Source organism: Hylobates moloch, unplaced genomic scaffold (assembly GCF_009828535.3).
Source record: "Hylobates moloch isolate HMO894 unplaced genomic scaffold, HMol_V3 SCAFFOLD_11, whole genome shotgun sequence".
Taxonomy (NCBI): domain Eukaryota; kingdom Metazoa; phylum Chordata; class Mammalia; order Primates; family Hylobatidae; genus Hylobates; species Hylobates moloch.
Genome location: NW_026652286.1, coordinates 29243411 through 29267018, shown reverse-complemented (window position 1 = coordinate 29267018; position 23608 = coordinate 29243411). Strand labels below are relative to the sequence as shown.

Genomic DNA, 23608 nt, shown 5'->3' with positions numbered 1-23608 from the left:
GAACATACAATAGAGTTTTAAGGAGTTAAGTCACAGTGGTTATGGTAATCTTGATCCAAATATAGTATTTTGCTTCCTTTTTAGATTACAGTGTATCTGCAAACTCCAGAATAGTTATTGTCACAGCAGGTGCAAGGCAGCAGGAGGGAGAAACTCGCCTTGCCCTGGTCCAACGTAATGTGGCTATAATGAAATCAATCATTCCTACCATAGTCCATTATAGTCCTGATTGTAAAATTCTTGTTGTTTCAAATCCAGGTGAGTTTTCTGTCTTCCATTCTATTGCATAAGGATGATCTTTCCATACCATTCCTTTAAAAGAATCAACTTCATTGAGGTAACATTTATGTACAATAAATTGCATTCATTTAAAGTATATAATGCAATGAGTTTTGATAAATGTAATCACTCATGAAACTACCACCATGATCAAGATACAAAACATTTCAGTTACCTCTGAAAGTTTTCTTGTGCCTCCTTGCACTTCATCTCTCATTCCACCTCTGGCCCCGTTTTCTGCAATTTTATATGAATGGAATCATGCTGAATGTAATTTTTTCTGCCTGACTTCTTTCACCCAGCATAATTATTTTGGGATTCATCCATATTATTGAGTGTATCATATTGTTCCTTTTTTAGTGCCAAAGTATTCTTTTGTTTATACATTTTTGTTTGTTTGTTTGAGATGGGGTCTCACTCTGAGATGGGGTGTCACTCAACCTCTGTCTCACTCGAGGTTGGATTGCAGTGGTGTAATCTTGGCGCACTGTAACCTCTGCCTCACAGGCTCAATCGATCCTCCCACCTCAGGCTCCCCAGTAGCTGGGACCACAGACATGTCCCATCACACCCAGCTAATTTTTGTATTTTTGGAAGAAGTGGGGTTTCACTATTTTGTCCAGTCTGGTCTGGAACTCCTAAGCTCAGGCAGTCTACTCGCCTTGGCCTCCCAAAGTGCTGGGATTACAGATGTGAGCTATTGCACCCAGCCATTGTTTATACATTTAAAATGCTATTTTGTTTATTCATCTGTTGAAACATATTATTTCCAGTTTTGGGCTATTATGAATGAAACTAATATCATAATTTGTGTGTAAGTATTTGTGTGGTCATATGTCTTTATTTCTCTTGGAAAAATACCTGGGAGTAACATAGGTGGGTTATATGGTAGGTATATGTTTAACTCTATCAGAAATTACCAAACAGGTTGGGCATTGTGGCTCATGCCTGTAATCCTCACACTTTGGGAGGCTGAGGCAGAAGGATCGCTTGAGCCTAGGAGTTTGAGACCAGTGTGGGCAACATAGGGAGACCTTGTCTGTACATAAAATAAAGTAAAAAAGCTGGGTATGAAGATTGCATAAGCCTGGGAGGTCTGGGCTGCAGTGAGCTGTGGTTGTACCACTGCACTCCAGCCTGAGTGGCAGAGTGAAAACTTGTCTCAAAAAAAAAACAAAAAAAAAACCAAAAAGCAGTTTTAAATTTTAGCCAATCCAGGCCAGGCATGGTGGCTCACACCTGTAATGCCCGCAACACTTTGGGAGCCTAAGGCAGGTGGATCACCTGAGGTCAAGAGTTCAAGACTAGCCTGGCCAATGTAGTGAAACCCCATCTCTACTAAAAATAAAAATTAGCCGGGTGTGTGGTGGTGCATGCCTGTAATCCCAGCTACTCAAGAGGCTGAGGCAGGAGAATCACTTGAACCTGGGAAGTGGAGGTTGTGGTGAGTTGAGATCGCACCATTGCATTCCAGCCCGGGCAACAAGAGTGAAACTCTGTCTCAAAAAATAAAAATAAAAATAAATAAATAAAATAAAATAAATTTTAGCCAATCCAATATCATTGTGTGTGTTTGTATGTGTGTTTTTGTTTTTTGTTTTTGAGATGGAGTCTTGCTCTGTGTCCCAGGCTGGAATGCAGTGGCATGACCTTGGCTCACCGCAACCTCCTTGTCACGGGTTCAAGCGATTCTCCTGTTCAGCCTCCCATGTTGCTGGGACTGCAGGTGTACACCACCACTCCTGGCTAATTTTTGTATTTGTATTTTTAGTAAAGACAAGGTTACACCATGTTGGCCAGGCTGGTCTCAAACTCCTGACCTCAGGTGATCCGCCTGCCTCGGCCTCCCAAAGTGCTGGGATTACAGGCGTGAGCCACAGCACCCAGCCGGGGTTTTCAAGGTAAATGATCAAACAGGGACAGTTTGACTTCCACTTTACCGATTTGGATGCCCTTTATTTCTTTCTCTTGTCTGATTGCTCTGGCTAGGACTTCCAGTAGTATGTTGAAGAGGAGTGGTGAGAGTGGGCATCCTTGTCTTGTTGCTGTTCTCAGAGGGAATGTTTTCAACTTTTCCCCCATTCAGTATTATATTGGCTGTGGTTTTGCCATAGATGGCTTTTTTTTTTTTTTTTGAGACAGAGTCTGGTGCAATCTTGACTCACTGCAACCTCTGCCTCCCGGGTTCAAGGAATTCTCCTGTCTCAGCCTCCCAAGTAGCTGGGACCACAGGTGTATATCACCACACCCAGCTATTTTTTGTATTTTTAGTAGAGACAGGGTTTCACCATATTGGTCTGGCTGGTCTTGAACTCCTGACCTCAGGTGATCCACATGCCTCAGCCTCCCAAAGTGCTGGAATTACAGGTGTGAGCCACTGTGCCCATCCCATAGATGGCTTTTATTCCATTAAGGATGTCCCTTGTATGCTGATTTTGCTGCGGGTTTTAATCATGAAGGGATGCTGGATTTTGTTGAATGGTTTTTCTGCATCTATTGAGATGATCATGTGATTTTTGTTTTTAATTCTGTTTATGTGGTATAGCATGTTTATTGACTTGTGTATGTTGAACCATCCCTGCATCCCTGGCAGGAAACCCACTTGATCATGGTGGATTATCTTTTTGATATGTTTTTGGATTCGGTTAGCTAGTATTTTGTTAAGGATTTTAGCATCTATGTTCATGAAGGATATCGGTCTGTAGTTTTCTTTTTTGGTTGTGTCCCTCCCTGGTTTTGGTATTAGGGTGATACTGGCTTCATAGAATGAATTAGGGAAGGTTCCTTCTTTCTCTGTTTTGTGGAATAGTGTCAAAAGGATTGGTACCCATTCTTCTTTGAGTGTCTGGTAGAATTCTGCTGTGAATCTATCTGATCCTGGACTTCTTTTTGTTGGTAATTTTTAATTACCATTTCAATCTTGCTGCTTGTTATTGGTCTATTCAGGGTATCTAATTATTCCTGATTTAAGCTAGGAAGGTTGTATATTTCCAGGAATTTATCCATCTCTTCTAGGTTTTCTAGTTTATGTGCGCAAAGGTGTTCATAGTAGCCTTGAATGATCAGTGGTGTCAGTTGTAATATCTCCTGTTTCATTTCTTAATGAGGTTATTTGGATTTGCTCTTTTTTTTTTTTTGTAACGGAGTTTTGCTCTTTCACCCAGGCTGGAGTGTAAGGGCGCAATTTCATCTCACTGCAACCTCCACCTCCCGGGTTCAAGTGATTCTCCCACCTCAGCCTCCTGAGTAGCTGGGGTTACAGGTGCCCGCCACCACGCCCAGCTAATTTTTAAATTTTTAGTACAGACAGGGTTTCATCACGTTGGCCAGGCTCGTCTGGAACTCCTGACCTCAGGTGATCCACCCGCCTCACCTCCCAAAGTGCTGGGATTACATGTGTGAGCCACTGCACCCGGCCTGCTCTCTTCTTTTCTTGGTTAATCTTGCTAATAGTCTATCAATTTGATTTATCTTTTCAAAGAACCAGCTTTTTGTTTCATTTATCTTTTGTACTTTTTTGTTTCAATTTCATTTAGTTCTGCTCTGATCTTGGTTATTTCCTTTCTTCTGCTGGGTTTGGGTTTGGTTTGTTCTTGTTTCTCTAGTTCCTTGAGGTGTGACCTTAGATTGTCTTTTGTGATCTTTCAGACTTTTTGATGTAGGCATTTAGGGCTATGAACTTTCCTCTTGGCATCACCTTAGCTGTATCCTAGCGGTTTTGATAGGTTTTGTCATTACCGTCATTCAGTTAGAAGAATTTTTATTTCTATCTTGATTTCATTTTTGACCCAGTGCTCATTCAGGAGCAGGTTATTTAATTTCCATGTATTTGCATGGTTTTGAAAGTTCCTTTTGGAGTTGATTTCCAGTTTTATTCCACTGTGGTCTGAGAGTGCTTGATATAATTTCAATTTTCTTAAATTTATTGAGGCTCGTTTTATGGCCTATCATATGGTCTGTCTTGGAGAAAGTTCCATGTGCTGTTGAATAGAATGTGTATTCTGTGGTTGTTGGATGAAATGTTCTGTATAGATCTGTTAAATCCATTTGTTCCAAGGTATAGTTTAAATCCACTGTTTCCTTGTTGACTTTCTGTCTTGATGACTTGTCTGTTGCTGTCAGCGGAGTATTGAAGTGTCCCCCACTATTATTGTGTTGCTGTCTGTCTTATTTCTTAGGTTTATTAGTAAATCTTTTATAAATTTGGGAGCTCCAGTGTTAGGTGCATATATGTTTAGGACTGTGATATTTTCCTGTTGGACAAGGCCTTTTACCATTATATAATGTCCCTCTTTGTCTCTTTTAACCGCTGTTGCTTTAAAGTTTGTTTTGTCTGATATAAGAATATCTACCCCAGCTCACTTTTGGTGTCCATTTGCATGAAATGCCTTTTTCCACCCCTTTAAGTTTATGTGAGTCCTTGTATGTTAGATGAGTCTCCTGAAGACAGCAGACGGTTGGTTAGTTCTTTTCCATTCTGCAGTTCTGTATCTTTTAAGTGGAGCATTTAGGCCATTTACATTCAGTGTTAGTATTGAAATGCAAGGTACCATTGTATTCATCATGCTTTTTGTTGCCTGTGTACTTTGGGTTTTTGTTTGTATGTTTGTTTTTGCTTTTTAACTTGTGTTTTTGTTTTATAGGTCCTGTGTGATTTATGCTTTAAGGAAGTTCAGGGCCAGGCACAGTGGCTCGTGCCTGTAATCCCAGCATTTTGGGAGGCCAAGGTGGGCGGATCACCTGTGGTCAGGAGTTCAAGACCAGCCTGCCCAACATAGTGAAACGCTGTTTCTACTAAAAACACAAAAATTAGCTGGGCATGGTTGTGGGCACCTGTAGTCCCAGCTACTCGGTAGGCTGACGCGGCAGGAGAATTGCTTGAACCTGGGAGGCAGAGGTTGCAGTGAGCTGAGATCATGCCACTGCACTCCAGCCTGGGCGACAGAGCAAGACTCCATCTCAAAAAAAGGAAAAAAAAAAAAAAAAGGGGGTTCTGTTTTGATATGTTTCCAGGATTTGTTTCAAGATTTAGAGCTCCATTTAGCAGTTCTTATAGTGGTGGCTTGGTAGTGGCAAATTCTCTCAGCATTTGTTTGTCTGAAAATGACTGTATCTTTCCTTCATATATGATTCTTAGTTTCACTGGATACAACATTCTTGGCTGATAATTGTTTTGTTTGAGGAGGCTGAAGATCGGGCCCAAATACCTTCTAGGTTGTAGGGTTTCTGCTGAGAAATCTGCTGTTAATTTGATAGGTTTTTCTTTATAGGTTACCTGGTGCTTCTGTCTCACAGTTCTTAAGATTCTTTCCTTTGTCTTAACTTTGGGTAACCTGATGACAGTGTGCTAGGCAAAGATCTTTTTGCGATGAATTTCCCAGGTGTCCTTTGTGCTTCTTGTATTTGCATGTCTAGGTCTCTAGCAAGGCCGGGAGGTTTTCCTTGATTATCTCCCCAAATACCAGATATGTTTTCTAAGCTTTTAGAATTGTCTTCTTCCTCAGGAACACCGATTATTCTTAGGTTTGGTTGTTTATCGTAATCCCAGACGTCCTGGAGGCTTTGTTCATATCTTCTTATTCTTTTTCTTTGTCTTTGTTGAATTGGGTTAATTTGAAGACCTTGTCTTTGAGCTCTGAATTTCTTTCTTCTGCTTGTTCAATTCTATTGCTGAGACTTTTCAGAGCATTTCACATATCTAAAAGTGTGTCCAAAGTTTCCTGAATTTTTTATTGTTTTTTCTTTAAGCTGTTTATTTACATGAATATTTCTCCCTTCACTTCTTGTATCTTTTTTTTTATTTCCTTGCATTGGGCTTTGCCTTTCTCTGGTCCCTCCCTGATTAGCTTAATAGCTAACGTCCTGAATTCTTTTTCAGGTAAACCAGGGATTTCTTCTTGGTTTGGATCCATTGCTTGTGAACTTGTGTGATTTTTGGGGGGTGTTGACGAGCCTTATTTTGTTATATTACCAAGGTTGGTTTTCTGGTTCCTTCTTAGCCTCCCAAGTAGCTGGGAATGCAGGTGTGTGCCACCATGTCTGGCTAATTTTTGTATTTGTTGGTAGAGACGGTTTCACCATGTTGGCCAGGCTGGTTTCAAAGTCCTGGCCTCAAGTGATCCACCTACCTAAGCCTCCCAAAGTGCTGGGGGATTACAGGCATGAGCCACCGCACCCAGCCAGTGATTTGCTTCACTTTGTAGTAAATCTGTATTTGACTCTAAAACAATTCATCTATGTATTCAGGAAAAAAAATTTTTTTTTAAGTTACGATGAATCTTTTTCTAACATGAAATTTTTCTTCTTAGTGGATATTTTGACATATATAGTCTGGAAGATAAGTGGCTTACCTGTAACTCGTGTAATTGGAAGTGGTTGTAATCTAGACTCCGCCCGTTTCCGTTACCTAATTGGAGAAAAGTTGGGTGTCCACCCCACAAGCTGCCATGGTTGGATTATTGGAGAACATGGTGATTCTAGTGGTAAGTATAAATCTATTATTATTATGTGACTACCCTTCTTATCTCTACTAATGCTTATTTCCTTTAAAGTTTTTTTCCTGATATTAATATAGTTGTATAAGTTTAATTTTGTTGGTATTTCCCTGGTGTAACTTTTACTATTCCTTTAGTTTCAATCTTTTGCAGCATTGATTTAGCTATCTTTCATAAAATAGTCCACAAAGCATATAGCTGTTTTAATAGTCAATATGAGTGTTTCTCTTATCTGTAATACTTTTTTATTTATTGTGATTTTTTTAAACAGCTTTATTAAGACATAATTCATGATATGGTTTGGATCTGTGTCCCTGCCCAAATCTCATGTTGAATTGTAATCCCCAGTGTGGGAGCTGGGGCCTGATGGGAGGTGGTTGGATCATGGAGGCAGGTTGTCATGGTTAACACCATCCGCCGTAGTACTGTTTTCACAATAGTGAGTTCTTGTGAGATATAGTTGTTTAAAAGTGTGTGGCACCACCCCCCTTTCTCCCTCCTTCTCCTGCTGTAGCCATATAAGACACTCCTGCTTCCCCTTCGCCTTCTTCCATGATTGAAAGTTTCCTGAGGCCTCCCAGGAAGCCAAGCAGATGCCAGCATTGTGCTTCCTGTATAGCTTGCAGAATTGTGAGCCAGTTGAACCTCTTTTCTTTGTAAGTTGCCTAGTCTCAGGTATTTCTTTATAGCAATGTGAGAATGGACTAATACAATTCACATACCATAAAATTCAACCAGCAAATTACAGAATTCATGAGTTTCTGGTATATTCACAGGGTTGTACTAACATCACCACGGTCTAAATACAGAATCTTTTCATCAGCCCAAAATGAAATCCACATTTTTTTCCCCTACCCTAGCCCCAGGCAACCACTAATCTACTTTCTCATTCTGTAGATTTATTTATTCCAGATTTTTCATATAAATGAAATAATATGTGATTTTAACTATTCAGGCCACACCAACCTCTCTCTTTACTGAATTTAAACATTTAGTCTCTGCTACATGGTTAGAACTTTATACTTTTTAGTATTCTTTAATTGTGTCATGTATGTAAATCTTCTTTCCATAATGGCAATAAACCAATTGAGAATAAAGACCATTTGTTCAAACATTCATTTATTTATTCAAAACATTTAGAGTGCCCTTTTCTTTATAATCCAAGAACCATAATATAACAAATACTTTATTTGATTTGGACAAATATTTCTTCAACCAGAGCCTTACTTTGACCCTGTTGGCTTGTGTTATTTTTCCTGAAGTTCATTAAAACTAATTTTCTCTGGTGCATTTTAATTTCTCACATTTAATATTCTATAACTTTATTTTTAGAAAACAGTATATTCTGATTAGTATTAATTTGAACATATTTAGTATTCTATTTAGCATGATTTTTCGGTTTCCTTTCTCTTTTTCTGCTTTCCATTGGATCTACTTTCTTTAATTTCCTCTAATACTTTGAATTATACACTTACCTTATAAATGGTTATAAATTTTTAACATTCATACTTGACCTCAGATGATAAATTTATTTACTCTCCTTTGGGATAATACAAAGATTTTTTTTTTTTTTTTTTTGAGACAGAGTTTCACTCTTGTTGCCCAGGCTGGAGTGCAATGGCGTGATCTCGGCTCACCACAACCTCTGCCTCCTGAGTTCAAGTGATTCTCCTGCCTCAGCCTCCTCAGTAGCTGGGATTACAGGCATGCACCACCACACCCGACTAATTTTGTATTTTTAGTAGAGACAGGGTTTTGCCATGTTGGTCAGGCTGGTCTCAAACTCCTGACCTCAGGTGATCCACCCGCCACAGCCTCCCAAAGTGCTGGGATTATAGGCATGAGCCACTGTGCCCGGCTGGGATAATACAAAGATCTTAGAATGCTTTTAGTTTGATCATCGTCTTTTTTATGATGTTGACACCATCTTCTTTCTGTCACACGTGTAATTATTAATTTCTTTTCTGTATCCATACTGTTCTTATATCCCCCAAACTGGTTATAATTATTATTATTTGAATAGTTAATACTTGTTTAGATTCATTTACAGGTTTGCCAGTTGTATTGCTTATCTTTATTTTCTCCATCTAATTTCTTTGCCTGGATTCAATTTATTTCTTCCTGAACTCTATCCTGTTGGTGTTGTTTATATGACTGTTTTAGTCTCATCTTATTCTGGAATGACAGGTTAATTGGATGTGAGATTCTAGATTGACAGTTATTCCTCCTTGGCTCTTTTTTTACTATTGAGAAGTATGGTATTAATTTGATATTCTTTTCCCTCTAATTGCTTATATTTTATCTTTCTTATCAGTCTTTTTCTTTATTTATGCTGCATTTTGCATGTTGCTTAAAAAATATGTATGTTGCTTAAAAATGCCTTCTATACCACACAATTATAAATCTACTACATATTTTCTAACAACCTTATAATTTTATTTCTTACATTTCCCTCTTTTATACATTTGAAACCTATTTTTATGTATGGTGTAAGGTGGTATTTTGGGCCATTTTTGTGTTGCTGTAAAGAAATACCTGGCCAGGACCGGGCACGGTGGCTCACGCCCGTAATCCCAGCACTTTGGGAGGCAGAGGTGGGCGGATCAGGAGGTCAGGAGATTGAGACCATCCTGGCTAACACGGTGAAACCCTGTCTCTACTGAAAATACAAAAAATTAGCCAGGCGTGGTGGTGGGCACCTGTAGTCCCAGCGACTCGGGAGGCTGAGGCAGGAGAATGGCATGAACCTGGGAGGTGGAGCTTGCAGTGAGCCACTCCGTCTCAAAAAAAAAAAAAAAAAAAAAAAAAAAAAGAAATACCTGGCCAGGAGTAGTGGCTCATGCCTGTAATCCCAGCACTTTTGGAGGCCAATGCATGTGGATCACTTAAGGCCAGGAGTTTAAGACCAGCCTGGCCAACATAGCGAAACCCCATCTCTACTAAAAATACAAAAAAAAAAGCTGGGTGTGGTGGCACACACCTGTAATCCCAGCTGCTCGGGAGGCTGAAACAGAAGAATCCCTTGAACCTGGGAGGTGGAGGTTACAGTGAGCTGAGATCAAGCCACTATGCTGCAGCCTGAGTGAAAAAGAAAAAAAAAAAAGAAATACCTGAGGCTGAGTAATTTATAAAGAAAAGAGGTTTAATTTAGTTTGTGCTTCTGCAGGTTATACAGGCATGGCTCCAAGATATGCTCTTGATGAGGGCCTCAGGAAGCTTGCAATCATGGCAGAAGTCAAAGGAGGAGTAGATGTATCACATGGTGAGGGTGGAAACAAGAGAGAGAGAGGAGGTGCCATACACTTTTAAACAACCAGATCTCACATGAACTCAGAGTGAAAACTCACTCATCAACAGGGGATAATGCTAAGCTATTCATGAGGGATCTGCACCCATGATCAGACACTTCCCACCCCCAACACTAGGGGTTACATTTCAACATGAGATTTGGAGGGGACAAACATCTGAACCGTATCAGGTGCAACCTAACTTAAAAAAACAACACTGAACTCAAACTCCTGATGCAATATTGGGAAGAAGAGTTTATTTTGAGATCTGTATTTTTTAGTGCCCTTATGGAGTGGGGTGAATGTTGCTGGCGTTGCTCTGAAGACTCTGGACCCTAAATTAGGAACAGATTCAGATAAGGAACACTGGAAAAATATCCATAAACAAGTTATTCAAAGGTAATAGTACCTATTAAGTTTCTTAATGCCTTAATAATCAGTCTTAAGAATAAATATCACAGACAAAAATCAAGTAGTTGATCCTTGCTTTTTGTGAGATAAATAACTCTAGGCTCCTGAAAATCACTAAATTCAGACTTATACATAGCTTTCTTTTTGGGGGCATTTTTCAAAAAGAAAAAGTACTTATTATTTCACAACTCATATATTTGAGAGTAATAAAAGCATAGTGATTATGAGCATGGACTTTGGAGCCAGGTTGTCCAGGTTTGAAACCTGCTTCATCATTTATTGGTGATATGATATTGGGAAATTACTTAAAATATCAAAAGTTGTTTACTCATCTTCAAAATGAGGATAATTATAGAACCTACTTTACAGGGCTATTATAGAGAGTAAATAATTTAATACTACATGTAAAATGCTAGAACCATGCCAAGAACTTATTAAATGTTCATCATTTGAGTAGATGAAACATTAAGCTAATGCAGATGATCAGAAATCAATATGGTTTTCTTATAAATGAAGCATCTGACTCCATATATATTAGCCTTAACAGCACACAGGATTATTCTTCATGCGTTAGTCAAGAGTCAAGTTACATATTAGTAGAAGTTATAGAACTTAAAAATTGGCTGGGCGGGGTGGCTCACGGCTGTAATTCCAGCACTTTGGGAGGCCAAGGCGGGTGGATCACCTGAGGTCAGGAGTTCGAGACCAGCTGAACAACATGGTAAAACCCCATCTCTTCTAAAAATACAAAAATTAGCTGGGTGTGGTGATGGGCGCCTGTAATCCCAGGTACTTGGGAGGCTGAGGCGGGAGAATCACTGGAACCCAGGAGTCAGAGGTTGCAGTGAGCCAAGACAGCGCCATTGCACTCCAGCCTGGGCGACAAGAGTGAAACTCCATCTCAAAAAAAAAAAAAAAAAAAAAAGAACTTAAAAATCACTTTTGGATGTTCACAGCTTGGAATATTGAACTTAACAAAAACCTCAAGTCTACTGTATGTATACTTACAACAACCCTACAAAAATGTGTAAGAGGCCGGGCATGGTGGCTCATGCCTATAATCCCAACACTTTGGGAGGCCAAGATGGGCAGATCACCTGAGGTCAGGAGTTTGAGGGCAGCCCGGCCAACATGGTGAAAACTGTGTCTACTAGAAAAAAACAAAACAAAACAAAAATTAGCCAGATGTGGTGGTGCGTGCCTGTAATCCCAGCTACTTGGGAGGCTGAGGCACGAGAATTGGTTGAACCCAGGAGGCGGAGGCTGCAGTGAGCCAAGATCGTGCCAGTGCACTCCAGCTTGGGCAACAGAGCAAGACTCTGTCTCAGAAAAAAGACAAATAAATAAAATAATAGGCTGGGCACAGTGGCTCATGCCTGTAATCCCAGCATTTTGGGAGGCCGAGGTGGGCCGATCATGAGGTCAGGAGATCAAGACCATCCTGGCCAATATGGTGAAACTCCGTCTCTAGTAAAATACCAAAGAAAAAAAAAAAAAAAAAAATTAGCCGGGTGTCGTGGTGCACCCCTGTAATCCCAGCTACTCAGGAGGCTGAGGCAGGAGAATCGCTTGAACCCAGGAAGGTGGAGGTTGCAGTGAGTCGAGATCGCACCACTGCACTCCAGCCTGGCAACAGAGCAAGACTCTGTCTCAAATATAACAAACAAACAAATAAATAAATAAAATAAAATAATAAAACAAAAATGTGTAAGAATTAGGGCAGAGACTAAAAGGTCACATAATATAACAAGTGATCATGGGTGAGTTTTTATTCTCTTAAATGCCTTTTAGTTTTAAAAGTTTATATTATTTTATTTTTGGTTATAAAGAGTAACATGGCAACGTGTATGAGTACAGAGCAACAGTTTGGGAAGATGAAAACATTTGAGAGGATTGTGGTAATGACTGCACAGCAGTGTTAATGTACTTAATGCCACTGAACTATAATTGTTAAGATGATAAATTTTACCATAGTTAAAAAAGCAGGGCTGGGCACGGTGGCTCATGCCTGTAATCCCAGCACTTTGGGAGGCCGAGGCAGGTGGATCACGAGGTCAGGAGATCAAGACCATCCTGGCTAACACAGTGAAACCCCGTCTCTACTAAAAACACACAAAAAATTAGCTGGGCGTGGTGGCGGGCGCCTGTAGTCCCAGCTACTCGGGAGGCTGAGGCAGGAGAATGGTATGAACCCGGGAAGTGGAGCTTGCAGTGAGCCGAGATAGCGCCATTGCACTCCAGCCTGGGCGACAGAGGGAGACTCCACCTAAAAAAAAAAAAAAAAAAGCAGTTGGCCGGGCACGGTGGCTCACGCTTGTAATCCCAGCACTTTGGGAGGCTGAGGCGGGCGGATTATGAGGTCAGGAGATCGAGACCATCCTGGGTAACATGGTGAAACCCCGTCTCTACTAAAACTACAAAAAATTAGCCGGGCGTGGTGGTGGGCGCCTGTAGTCCCAGCTACTTGGGAGGCTGAGGCAGGAGAATGGCATGAACCCGGGAGGCAGAGTTTGCAGTGAGCTGAGATCGTGCCACTGCACTCCAGCCTGGGCGACAGAGCGAGACTCCGTCTCCAAAAAAAAAAAAAAAAAAGCAGTGAAGGCTGGGTGCAGTGGCTCACATCTGTAATCCCAACACTTTGGGAGGCTGAGGTAGGAGGACTGTTTGAGGCCAGGCATTTCAGATCAGCTGGGGCAACAGAGTGAGATCATGTGTCCACAAAAAATTTTAAAAAATTAGCGAGGCATGGTGGTATGTCTGTAGTCCCACCTACTGGTGGTATGTCTGTAGTCCCACCTACTGGGGTGGTTAAGGCAGGAAGATCACTTGAGCCCAGGAGTTTTAGGCTCAACTCAAACTCGCAGAGGTACGATCACACCACTGCACACTAGCCTGGACAGCAAAGAAAGATCCTGTCCCTTAAAAAAAAAAAAATTACATTAAAAAATTAACTAGTTGTACTGTTGCATACCTGTAGTCTTAGCTACCTGGGAGATTGAGATGGGAGGATTACTTGAGCCCAGGAATGCAAGGTTGCAATGAACAATGATAGTCCACTGCATTCCAACCTGGGCAACAGAGTGAGACCTCGTCTCTTAAAAACAAACAAACAAACAAAACAACAACAACAACAATATTAAAAGTATATAGCCACGAATTGTTGTCTGAAATTCAGACTGTCCGACTCACAGGACGTAATAGGTTTTCACCTAGTATTAAGTTTATCTAGCATGGTGAAAGCATACCAGGAAGAAAACACAGTATAGCATATCAGTGTCTTCTTTAGAAGGTATTTCTTTTTTTTTTTTTTTTGAGATGGAGTCTCGCTCTGTTGCCAGGCTGGAGTGCAGTGGTGGGCTCTGCACTCCACCTCCCGGGTTCAAGCAATTCTCCTGCCTCAGCCTCCTGAGTAGCTAGGACTACAAGCACGCGCCACCATGCTCAGCTAATTTTTGTATTTTTAGTAGAAACGGGGTTTCACCATGTTGGCCAGGAGTCTTAATTTCTTGACCTCATGATCCGCCTGCCTTGGCCTCCCAAAGTGCTGGGATTACAGGCATGAGCCACCACGCCCGGCCCTTTAGAAGGTATTTTAATGCGGCTAGACGTGGTGGCTCATGCCTGTAATCCCAGCACTTTGGGAGGCTGAGGCGGGTAGATCACTTCTTAAGGTCAGGAGTTCGAGACCAGCTTGGCCCAACATGGTGAAACCCTGTCTCTAGTAAAATACAAAAATCAGCTGGGCTTGGTGGCGGGCGCCTGTAATCCCAGCTATTCGGGAGGCTGAGGCATCACTTGAACCCGGGAGGTGGAGGTTGCTGTGAGTTGAGATCACGCCACTGCACTCCAGCATGGGTGACAGAGGGAGACTCTGTCTAAAAACAAAACAAAACAAAACAACAGTATTGCAATGCTTAGGTGTAGCTTCTAGGCCCTATCACTGCATGGGGCACACTCAGTTACAAAGAAGGAAGCTGACATGGGGGCAGACTTCCCCAACACAGGAAAGCGGCTGCCTTTGGTTCTCAACAGTTTTTTTTTTTTTAACTGCAAAAGAAGGAAATTCTCAACAGTTCTTAATGCACTTCTTGTCACATAGCCCTCAGGATCTGCATACTTGATCCCAGTCCTGCTAGTCCTGATACAATGCACAAATCAATGGTTTCATAAAATCCAGTGCTGATAACCTAGTTCTATTATAGTTAATAGTCCACATTTATCTTAACTAATTTTTATATCTAGAAAACTATGTTGCCTGAACTCAAACTCAAGGTTATCTTCCCATTTACTTCTGGCTTTTTCGAAAGGGCTCATATCCACTGTTAATCCTTTACCCTTGGTACCTTTCCATGACCTCAGATTATTATCTTTGTATCATATATTCTTCAGAGTTCATTTGACAAACATTTCTTCAATATTTTATAAATAGAAAAAGACAAGTTAGTACATCTACAACCACTAGAATCTATAAGACACAGTAGGTAAACAGAATCCTTCACAATGTTTTGGTAATTCTTAACCAACTAGACTGTCTTTTTTCCCCCTCCGTCATTTACTATCACTTGCGTCTTATTAAAGGTGTTGATACACACATTCAATCACATGTTTTATCTCTTTCTCTCTCTTTTTTTTTTTTTTTTTTTTTTGAGACAGAGTCTTGCTCTGTTGCCCAGGCTGGAGTGCAGTGGGGCAATTTTGGCTCACTGCAACCTCCGCCTCCTGGGTTCAAGTGATTCTCATGCCTCAGCCTCTTGAGTAGCTGGGACTATAGGAGCATACCACCACACCTGGCTAGTTTTCATATTTTTAGTAGAGATGGGGTTTCACCATGTTGGCCAAATTGGTCTCCAACTCCTGACCTCAGGTGATCTGCCCGCCTCAGCCTCCCAGAGCCACCACGCTGTTTTTATATTTCTAAAGCAAATGTATTTCTTTTTTTGGCCAAACTATTTCCATAAGTATCACATCAATTGAAAGTTTTGGGTCAATTTACCAAAATATCTTTTACTTTGGCAATCATTATTGGTATGTTTAATTTTCTTAAATTCTCTTAAGGGAACCTACAAATGCTTTGTTTCACCAAAAAGCTTTGAATGAGAGGTTAAATTAATCCCTAGAAAACACAATATGTATTAATATTACAGTATCTTTTCCTATCCTTCTCAACAAAAAATGTCCCTTATGCCCATATATTTTCAGCTATAGGGGCCAGGAGACCAGTCTCCAATAAATGCAGGGATCTAATTGGTCTGGAGGCACATCCATACCCCCCGCCCACTAAGGAACTTGTTTTAACCAATAGTGGTTTCCAAGTGTTATGGAGCAGCCCATCTACCTCCCATAGGGCTGTCACAGTGTTGGTCTTTTATCTACCCAGTCACTAATAATTGTACCACAGAGAATGGTAGTTCTTTTTTTTCTTTTTTCTTTTTTTGAGACAGAGTCTGGCTCTGTCATCCAGGCTGGAGTGTAGTGGCATGATCTTGGCTTACTGCAACCTCTGACTCCCAGGCTCAAGCCATCCTTACACGTCAGCCTCCTGAGTAGCTAGGAATACAGCTGCATGCCACCATGCCTCGCCACTTTTTGTATTTTTGGTAGGAATGGGGTTTCACCATGTTCCCCAGGCTGGTCACAAACTCCTGAGCTAAAGCAATCTGCCCACCTCGGCCTCCCAAAGTGTTGGGATTACAGGTGTGAGCCACTGTGCTCGGGCAGTTCCTTTTTAATTTGAGACACTTGCTTTAAGGGAACAAGGATTAAGATCACATTTCCCATTGAAGTCCTGTGTGATTTGAATACCAAATATTCCAATGTGTTTCAGATCAGTACTTATCACTATTGGTCCTCTCAACTCTACAGTATCTAAAATTAAATTATTTGCCTCTTGATCATTTAGCAGAGGATCTATAATTATAAACAATCCTCAGGGTGCTGCTACTATTTATCTAAAAACTACTTAGCTCTTTTTACACAACAGCTTCTGATTTTCTGTTGTCTAACCATCAATTGCAGAGGAATGACATTATGATTTAATAGGATGTCCTTACTTGTTCCCAAGAGGGCATTTGGTTTACAATGTGTATCAGTTTTTGTCTTAAAGTACCAGCCTTGAAACTATTTCTTCTATTTGCTCCCTTTACCGTTTCTTTTACACCAGCAATTTTATTTTCATCAGGATGGTTAATAACAACTAAAGGATTATGTTTTTAGCCATTCTCAACTTTCTTCTGTTTCTCAATCCATTTTGTTAATACCTGAGAGGATAAATCTGTCATCCAGATTCAGCTGGTGAGATTTGTCCCCAGTTATCTACTGTAGAGCTTTCTTTTCTTCAACTCATAGACAGTATGCTGTCAATCAGGTGCCAGGCAGACCCTCTTTCCCTTTCCTTTTACTTACCCCCAGAGTCTTGGCCATATAGAATTGAGGGTCTAAAAGTACTTTTGTCATCAAAAGTATTGCATGGCCTCTGATAGTGGCCCTGATTTTGGACTGATAGTCAAATCATAGGACACTACTGTAGGAACAGTCCAGGCCCAACCTCCCTGTGTTCAGGTGGTATATATCTATGTGCCTTATCTTTGGCAACCAAGTGTGTTATGTGCATTCTTGGGGCTTTAAAACGGGGTAGTTGTAAGACCTCCTGATATGAATGATATGCTGTACAGTCTGTGCTTCTTGTTCTATATCCTTTCTAAAAGTTAAATAAACTTAGTGCTAAATTAAACCCTCTTTGTCCAGTGAAGTTGACTGTCAATCCAAACCTGAGACCACTATTTGTAGCTATGCAAATATATAATAAATATTAATTGTAGGAAATAAGGAAATTCAGCCAGGCATAAAGAAGACTCACCCGTAAGCCTGTCTTGTGAAAATAATCACTATTAATAACTTGGTGGGTTGATGCAGCTCTAAAGTTTGTATAAAAATTTATATTTTTTACAAGCCAGAGATAAGAAAATGCATAATGTTTAGTATTGTGCTATTTTCCTTTGAAAATGTATCATGAATATTTTCCATATTCATTTATTATTGATTTAGTGATATATTCTTAGGAAAGATATATACACACAGCTTACAACTATATAAATTTACATTGGCAAGCTAGTAACAATTTTTTTTTTTGAGATGGAGTCTCACTCTGTCACCCAGGCTGGAGTGCAATGGTGTAGTCTAGGCTCACTGCAACCTCTGCCCGCCAGGTTCAAGTGATTCTCCTGCCTCAGCCTCCCGAGTAGCTGGGACTACAGGCACATGCCACCACACCTGGCTAATTTTTGTATTTTTAGTAGAGATGGGGTTTCGCTGTGTTGGCCAGTGTTGGCCAGGCTGGTCTCGAACTTGTGACCTCGTGATCCACCCATCTCGGCCTCCCAAAGTGCTGGGATTACAGATGTGAGCCACTGCCCCCGGCCACTAGTAACAATTTTAAATGGTCTAAGAGATTTATATGGTAACTTTCAAGGTGATTAGTTTCTATGTTGCATATTTAAGCAACAATACAAAAAATATTAAAAGCTAGTTTCATCTTGAGTGGCACATTTGTCCTAGTATTCTGCCTTTATGATTAAAAAAGTGGTAAATTAATTTTTACTTAAAGTAAGTAGGCTGGGCACCGTGGCTCACACCTATAATACCAGCACTCCAGGAAACCGAGGCGAGCAGATTGCTTGAGCTCAGAAGTTTGAAACCAGCCTGGGCATCATGGCGAAACCCTGTATCTACAAAGAACACAAAAATTAACCAGGCATGGTGGCTGATGCCTGTACTCCCAAGTAGCTACTTGGGAAGCTGAGGAGGGAGGATCGCATGAGCCCAGGAGGCAGAGGTTGGAGTGAGCCACGATCACACACAACTGCCCTCCAGCCTGGGCAAGGAAGAAAGACCCTGTCTCAAAAAAAAAAAAAAAAAAAAAAATCAATAAAAAAGTAATAAAGTATGTAGTGAAGTTTTATTAGACTGGTATAGAAAGTTTTGTTGCCTGTTTATAAATTCTATAAGAAATCTATGAGAAAATTATAATACAATTGCATTGACATGTAGATTACTTCAAAATGGATGCTTGAAGAATATTATGTTTTCTCTGGGTTGACTTATTATGATTTTGATTTTCTTACTTTCTACAACTGTAGTGCCTATGAAATTATCAAGCTGAAGGGGTATACCTCTTGGGCTATTGGACTGTCTGTGATGGATCTGGTAGGATCCATTTTGAAAAATCTTAGGAGAGTGCACCCAGTTTCCACCATGGTTAAGGTAGGCTTAAATTAAATCTTCATTTATCATTCTTTCCTTTAATATTTATTGAGTCACTACTATATGCCAGGCAGTGTACAAGATGTTGAGGATATAATAGTGAATAAAAAATACAAAGACCTTGACTTCAGGTCAGGTCAAAAAAATACAGATATCTTGACCTAAGGAAGGGAATCCTGAAAGAGAACCAGGTTTGAAGATCGTGTTTACAGTTTTGGACACAGTTTTGAGCCCTGGCCTATAAACAGTGTGAAGCCAACTCAAACTAGCTTATGCAAAAAGAAAATATATTGGCTTATGTAACTGAAATGCCAAGGAAGCCTGATTCTGGTAATTAGACGATATTATGAGAGCTGTCTTTTCTCTCCATTCTCTTGGCTCATCTTTTTCCTTTATTGGCTTCCAACTCATGCAGACTTTTTCCATGGGGCAACAAAGATGGCTCCCAGTAGCTGCAGGCTTAGATCCTATAATACCTCTGGCTGAGAACCACTGGTGTAGACTGAGGAAATTAAGACAAGTGTAATAGCTATTTTTAGGAATTTGGTTGTGAAAGTAAGGAAAATCAGGGCAAGAAGTTTGTTTGTTTGTTACACAGATAAGATGCTTATAGTAAAGATCAACTACCAAGGGAGAGGATGAAGACAGAAGTGGTAAGCAGAGGGGGATGGAGTCCAGAGCATAGTTGTAGGCATTACCCCTAAAAGGAGGAGGGGCAGGAGTTAACAGAGAATGTGTACTGATGCATGTAGATTTGTATATTTGACATTGGAAGCATCTGATGACTTGTCTATTTTTTTTTTTGAGATGGAGTCTCACTCTGCCACCCAGGCTCTGGAGTGCAGTTGTGCGATCTCGGCTCACTACAAGCTCCACCTCCCAGGTTCACGCCATTCTCCTGCCTCAGCCTCCCGAGTAGCTGGGACTATAGGCACCCACCACCACACCTGGCTAATTTTTTTTGTATTTTTAGTAGAGATGGGGTTTCACTGTGTTAGCCAGGATGGTCTCGATCTCTGACCTTGTGATCCGCCTGCCTCAGCCTCCCAAATTGCTGGCATTACAGGCGTGAGCCACCACAGCCTGCCGATTTCTCTATTTTTAGTGAAAGGAGGTAGTAAAAGGAGTAGGATAATGGGAGTGGGAGCAGAAGGTTTCATAAGCGAAAAAAGTCTAGAAACTGGAAGGAAAGGGAATTTTGGTTGGATTATTCATATGCATATTGAAGTTAACAAGGATAATGGCAGAAATTGAGATAGACAGGGAAGACTGTGAGCCATGTGTCAGTCTGTGAATGAGATTGAATAACCAGGAGGTTAGTCATTACAAAGGGAAGAAGAGCTGAATTAGATGATCTTCAAAAAATAGGGAAAATATGTTTTGTTTTTATAAGAGCAGGGGATTAATGATTTGGAAGAACAGGGCAGGTGCAGTGGCTCACGCCTGTAATCCCAGCACTTTGGGAGGCTGAGGCAGGTGGGTCACTTGATGTCAGGAGTTTGAGACCAGCTGGTCAACATGGTGAAACCCCGCCTCTACTAAAAATACAAAAATTAGCTGAGTATGGTGATGCATGCCTGTAGTCCCAGCTACTTGGGTGGCTGAGACAAGAGAATCGCTTGAACCCAGGAGGCACAAGCTGCAGTGAGCCAAGATCATGTCACTGCACTCCAGCCTGGGCAACAGAATGGGACTCTGGTCTCAAAAACAAACAAAAAAAAACCCAAAGATTTGGAAGAGGCAATGAAGAGTGCACAATGGATACCACACACCCCTTCTTTTCTGAGGCTGCAGAACCGATGGGAGAATAAGCAACTACCCCTCGAGGACTCTGGAGAAAGAGTCAGGGAAGTGTCAAATGAGTAATCAGTGAAGAAACTGAGTAATATGGGAATTTAATAGCCTTTACCGAACAAGTCAATGGACATTATATTTTAATTTAATTTTAATATTTTGGGGAGGGATGAAGTCTCACTCTTGCCCAGGCTGGAGTGCAGTGGCGCAATCTCAGCTCACTGCAACCTCTGCCTCCTGGGTTCAAGTGATTCTCGTGCCTCAGCCTCCTAAGTAGCTGGGATTACAGGCACGCACCACCACACCTGGCTATTTTTTGTATTTTTAGTAGAGAAGGGGTTTTGCGCTGCTGCCAGGCTAGTCTTGAACTCGTGACCTGAAGCGATCCACCCACCTTGGCTTCCCAAAGCGCTGGAATTACAGGCATGAGCCATTGCGCCCTGCTGAGTTATATTTTATAGGAAACATTTAAACATTTGACATTACAAGCAGAGTCATTTGTATATTCTTATTTTTTCTTTCTTTCCCAGTTACTTCACTTTTACTACTTCACATTTTCACCAAATCAAGGTGTGCAGAGTTTATTTCACATTAATGTATTAATTGGATTTTTTTTTTTGTCAAATAAATAGGGAATTCTCTTTAAACAATCTCTGTATTTCACAGCTGGTCCAAGAGCAAATGAGAACAAAATCTAATATATCCAGGGGAAATTATCACTAACCAGGCATAAAGCTTAAAGGGAAAAGGGTAGGCTGAGGAGGCTAGCAGCAGGTCACAGTTAGCACACAGGGCCAGGCTTGGTCCCAGGATTCAGGCAGGAGCCCTTGTTCCCAGCCCACCCAGCAGTCCTCAGATGGCATGATGGGTGGAAATGAATTCTCGAATTCCAGTCTGAGGTGCCTCTTCTAGAGAGAAGAGAGATGACAGGAGGTAAAGGGAAACAAATTCTGGAAATAACCAGTAGGGAAGCAGAGGGACTTCTTCCTCTGCCACCATCAGAGGCCTTGCCTCTGGTTACACCCATGGAAGCTCATGTTAAAGCTTCAAATGTCACAGAGTTGGCAACAGAATGATCAAGGATCGGAGAGGGAGCTGGAGACCAACCTGGGCAACATAACAAGACTCCATCTCTATAAAAAATGAAAAGAAAAATAGCCAGGCATGGTGGTGTGTGCTACTTGGGAGGCTGAAGTGGGAGGATTGCTTAAGCCCAGGAGGTCCAGGCAACATTGAGCTATGACTGCACCACTGCACTCCAGCCTGGGTGACACAGCGAGACACTGTCTCCTAAAAAAAAAAAAAAAAAAAAGAGGATAGGGAAGCGAATTTCAGTATGACTGTGGCTGGAGCCTGGCTGAATAGAATGTGGATTGACAGTCTGAAAAGACAGTGGCTTTCCACAGCTAGGCAGATGCCAAAGTGGAAGGAATGTAAGTAGTTCCTGGCAGGGTACCCTCAGGGATGACACTTGGCTGATCTGATGGTGCTTATGAGGTTGAGTGTAAAGTGGCTACCAAAATGAGGGAGCTGGACTATGGTAGAGGAGGTAACCAGAGAATCCCCCTGTGGGGAGAAGTTACTAGAGCAAAACAGGAACAAGGGGCACACCTTGTGCGCCTGAGGAGAGCCCCAGAGATGGTGAGAGGGAAGCATGGCTGAATAGCGCCCGTGGGCTCTGTAGCATGGAAAGCTGTGAGGCACTGCTCCAGAGTCAAGGAGCCTCCCCTCTTCCTTCAACGCCATTCCTGGTAACTGTTTATAATCAGTCCTGGAGAAGAACAAGGCCCTCCCTTCTCCCACAACCCCAGACTCAGCCCCAAGGAGAGGGGTAAAGAGTGATGAGTGGTAGGAGGCAGGGAAGTGTGAGGGGTCTACTGGGTGTCTTTTTTTTTTTTTTTTTTTTGACTGTGTGTCTTTTAACATTTTTTTAATTTTAATTTTTTGGGGGTATATTGAGTTTTCCTATCTTCCAAGACCAGGGAGGGTAGTATGGAGGTGGTGGAGGCTGGTACATATGCATGTAGATGTTGTGTGAGTTGCCTAGGTTGTAATAGGCTCTGGCAGCTGCTTCTTGGCCTTGGCTGCAGGAATGGAGGGAATTTTGGGGCTTCTGATGGGAGGTTCCAGGGGCCCAGGATAGGGCAGTGCCATGGGGCTGCACCTGTTTTATGGCCCTATCCATGATGGGAGGTCCTGAATAGAACTCAGGTGGAGGTGGTGGATAGGAGTACAGAAGGACAGGAGTGCATTCCATTGCAACTGGTGATGGGAGGCACAGGCCCCACCGGGCATGTAAGAGTATCTATAGGCTCCACTGGGGGCTTACCTCTGGAGGCTTAAAATGCCACCCGTAGCACCCATTGTCCAAACTCAGTGATGCTCCCTGCTGTAAAGGTATGAAGCAGAGCCTTCCCAGTCGCCTCCTGCTTCACTGTTGCCTTGATGTAGTTTGGACTACACACAAAGTTACTTGATCCTCGTAGTCCTCCGTTTGAGAAAATGGCATCATGAAAGACTGCATGACATCCTTTCCTGTGAACCGAAAGATGACCTGGTGAGGGATAAGGTAAATTGTACCTTTCTTGGTCCTTCTAAAGGCCTCTGGCATCTTCTTCATGTCATTGAATGTAAGTTCCACATGCTTATAAGGATGCTCTTGCTTCTGCTGATCATCACTCTGCCACCCTCTGAGCGATTCTTGTTGAATGCTTTAGTCTCTCCTGTCTACTCTTATTTTGATGCCCTTTTGCCTAGCTGCTTTTCCATATCAGGTTATTTGAACAATATCTTATCTTGCCTTTCAGGGATTATATGGAATAAAAGAAGAACTCTTTCTCAGTATCCCTTGTGTCTTGGGGCGGAATGGTGTCTCAGATGTTGTGAAAATTAACTTGAATTCTGAGGAGGAGGCCCTTTTCAAGAAGAGTGCAGAAACACTTTGGAATATTCAAAAGGATCTAATATTTTAAATTAAAGCCTTCTAATGTTCCACTGTTTGGAGAACAGAAGATAGCAGGCTGTGTATTTTAAATTTTGAAAGTATTTTCATTGGATCTTTAAAAAATAAAAACAAATTGGAGA

The 23608-nt window shown here is 41.4% G+C and overlaps 1 protein-coding gene across 2 annotated transcripts in view; it reads left to right on the top strand.

Annotated features, from left to right (window-relative positions):
* The window catches only part of LDHC (lactate dehydrogenase C), a 40899-nt gene extending 17291 nt beyond the window's left edge, over window positions 1–23608 (top strand). For both annotated transcript variants that reach the window (XM_032166453.2, XM_032166454.2), the window contains exons 4-8: window positions 85–258; window positions 6588–6761; window positions 10342–10459; window positions 18607–18730; window positions 23332–23608. In XM_032166453.2, coding sequence (XP_032022344.1) covers window positions 85–258; window positions 6588–6761; window positions 10342–10459; window positions 18607–18730; window positions 23332–23496 — 755 coding nt within the window. In that variant the 3' untranslated portion in view covers window positions 23497–23608. The remainder of the gene's footprint in view (window positions 1–84; window positions 259–6587; window positions 6762–10341; window positions 10460–18606; window positions 18731–23331) is intronic.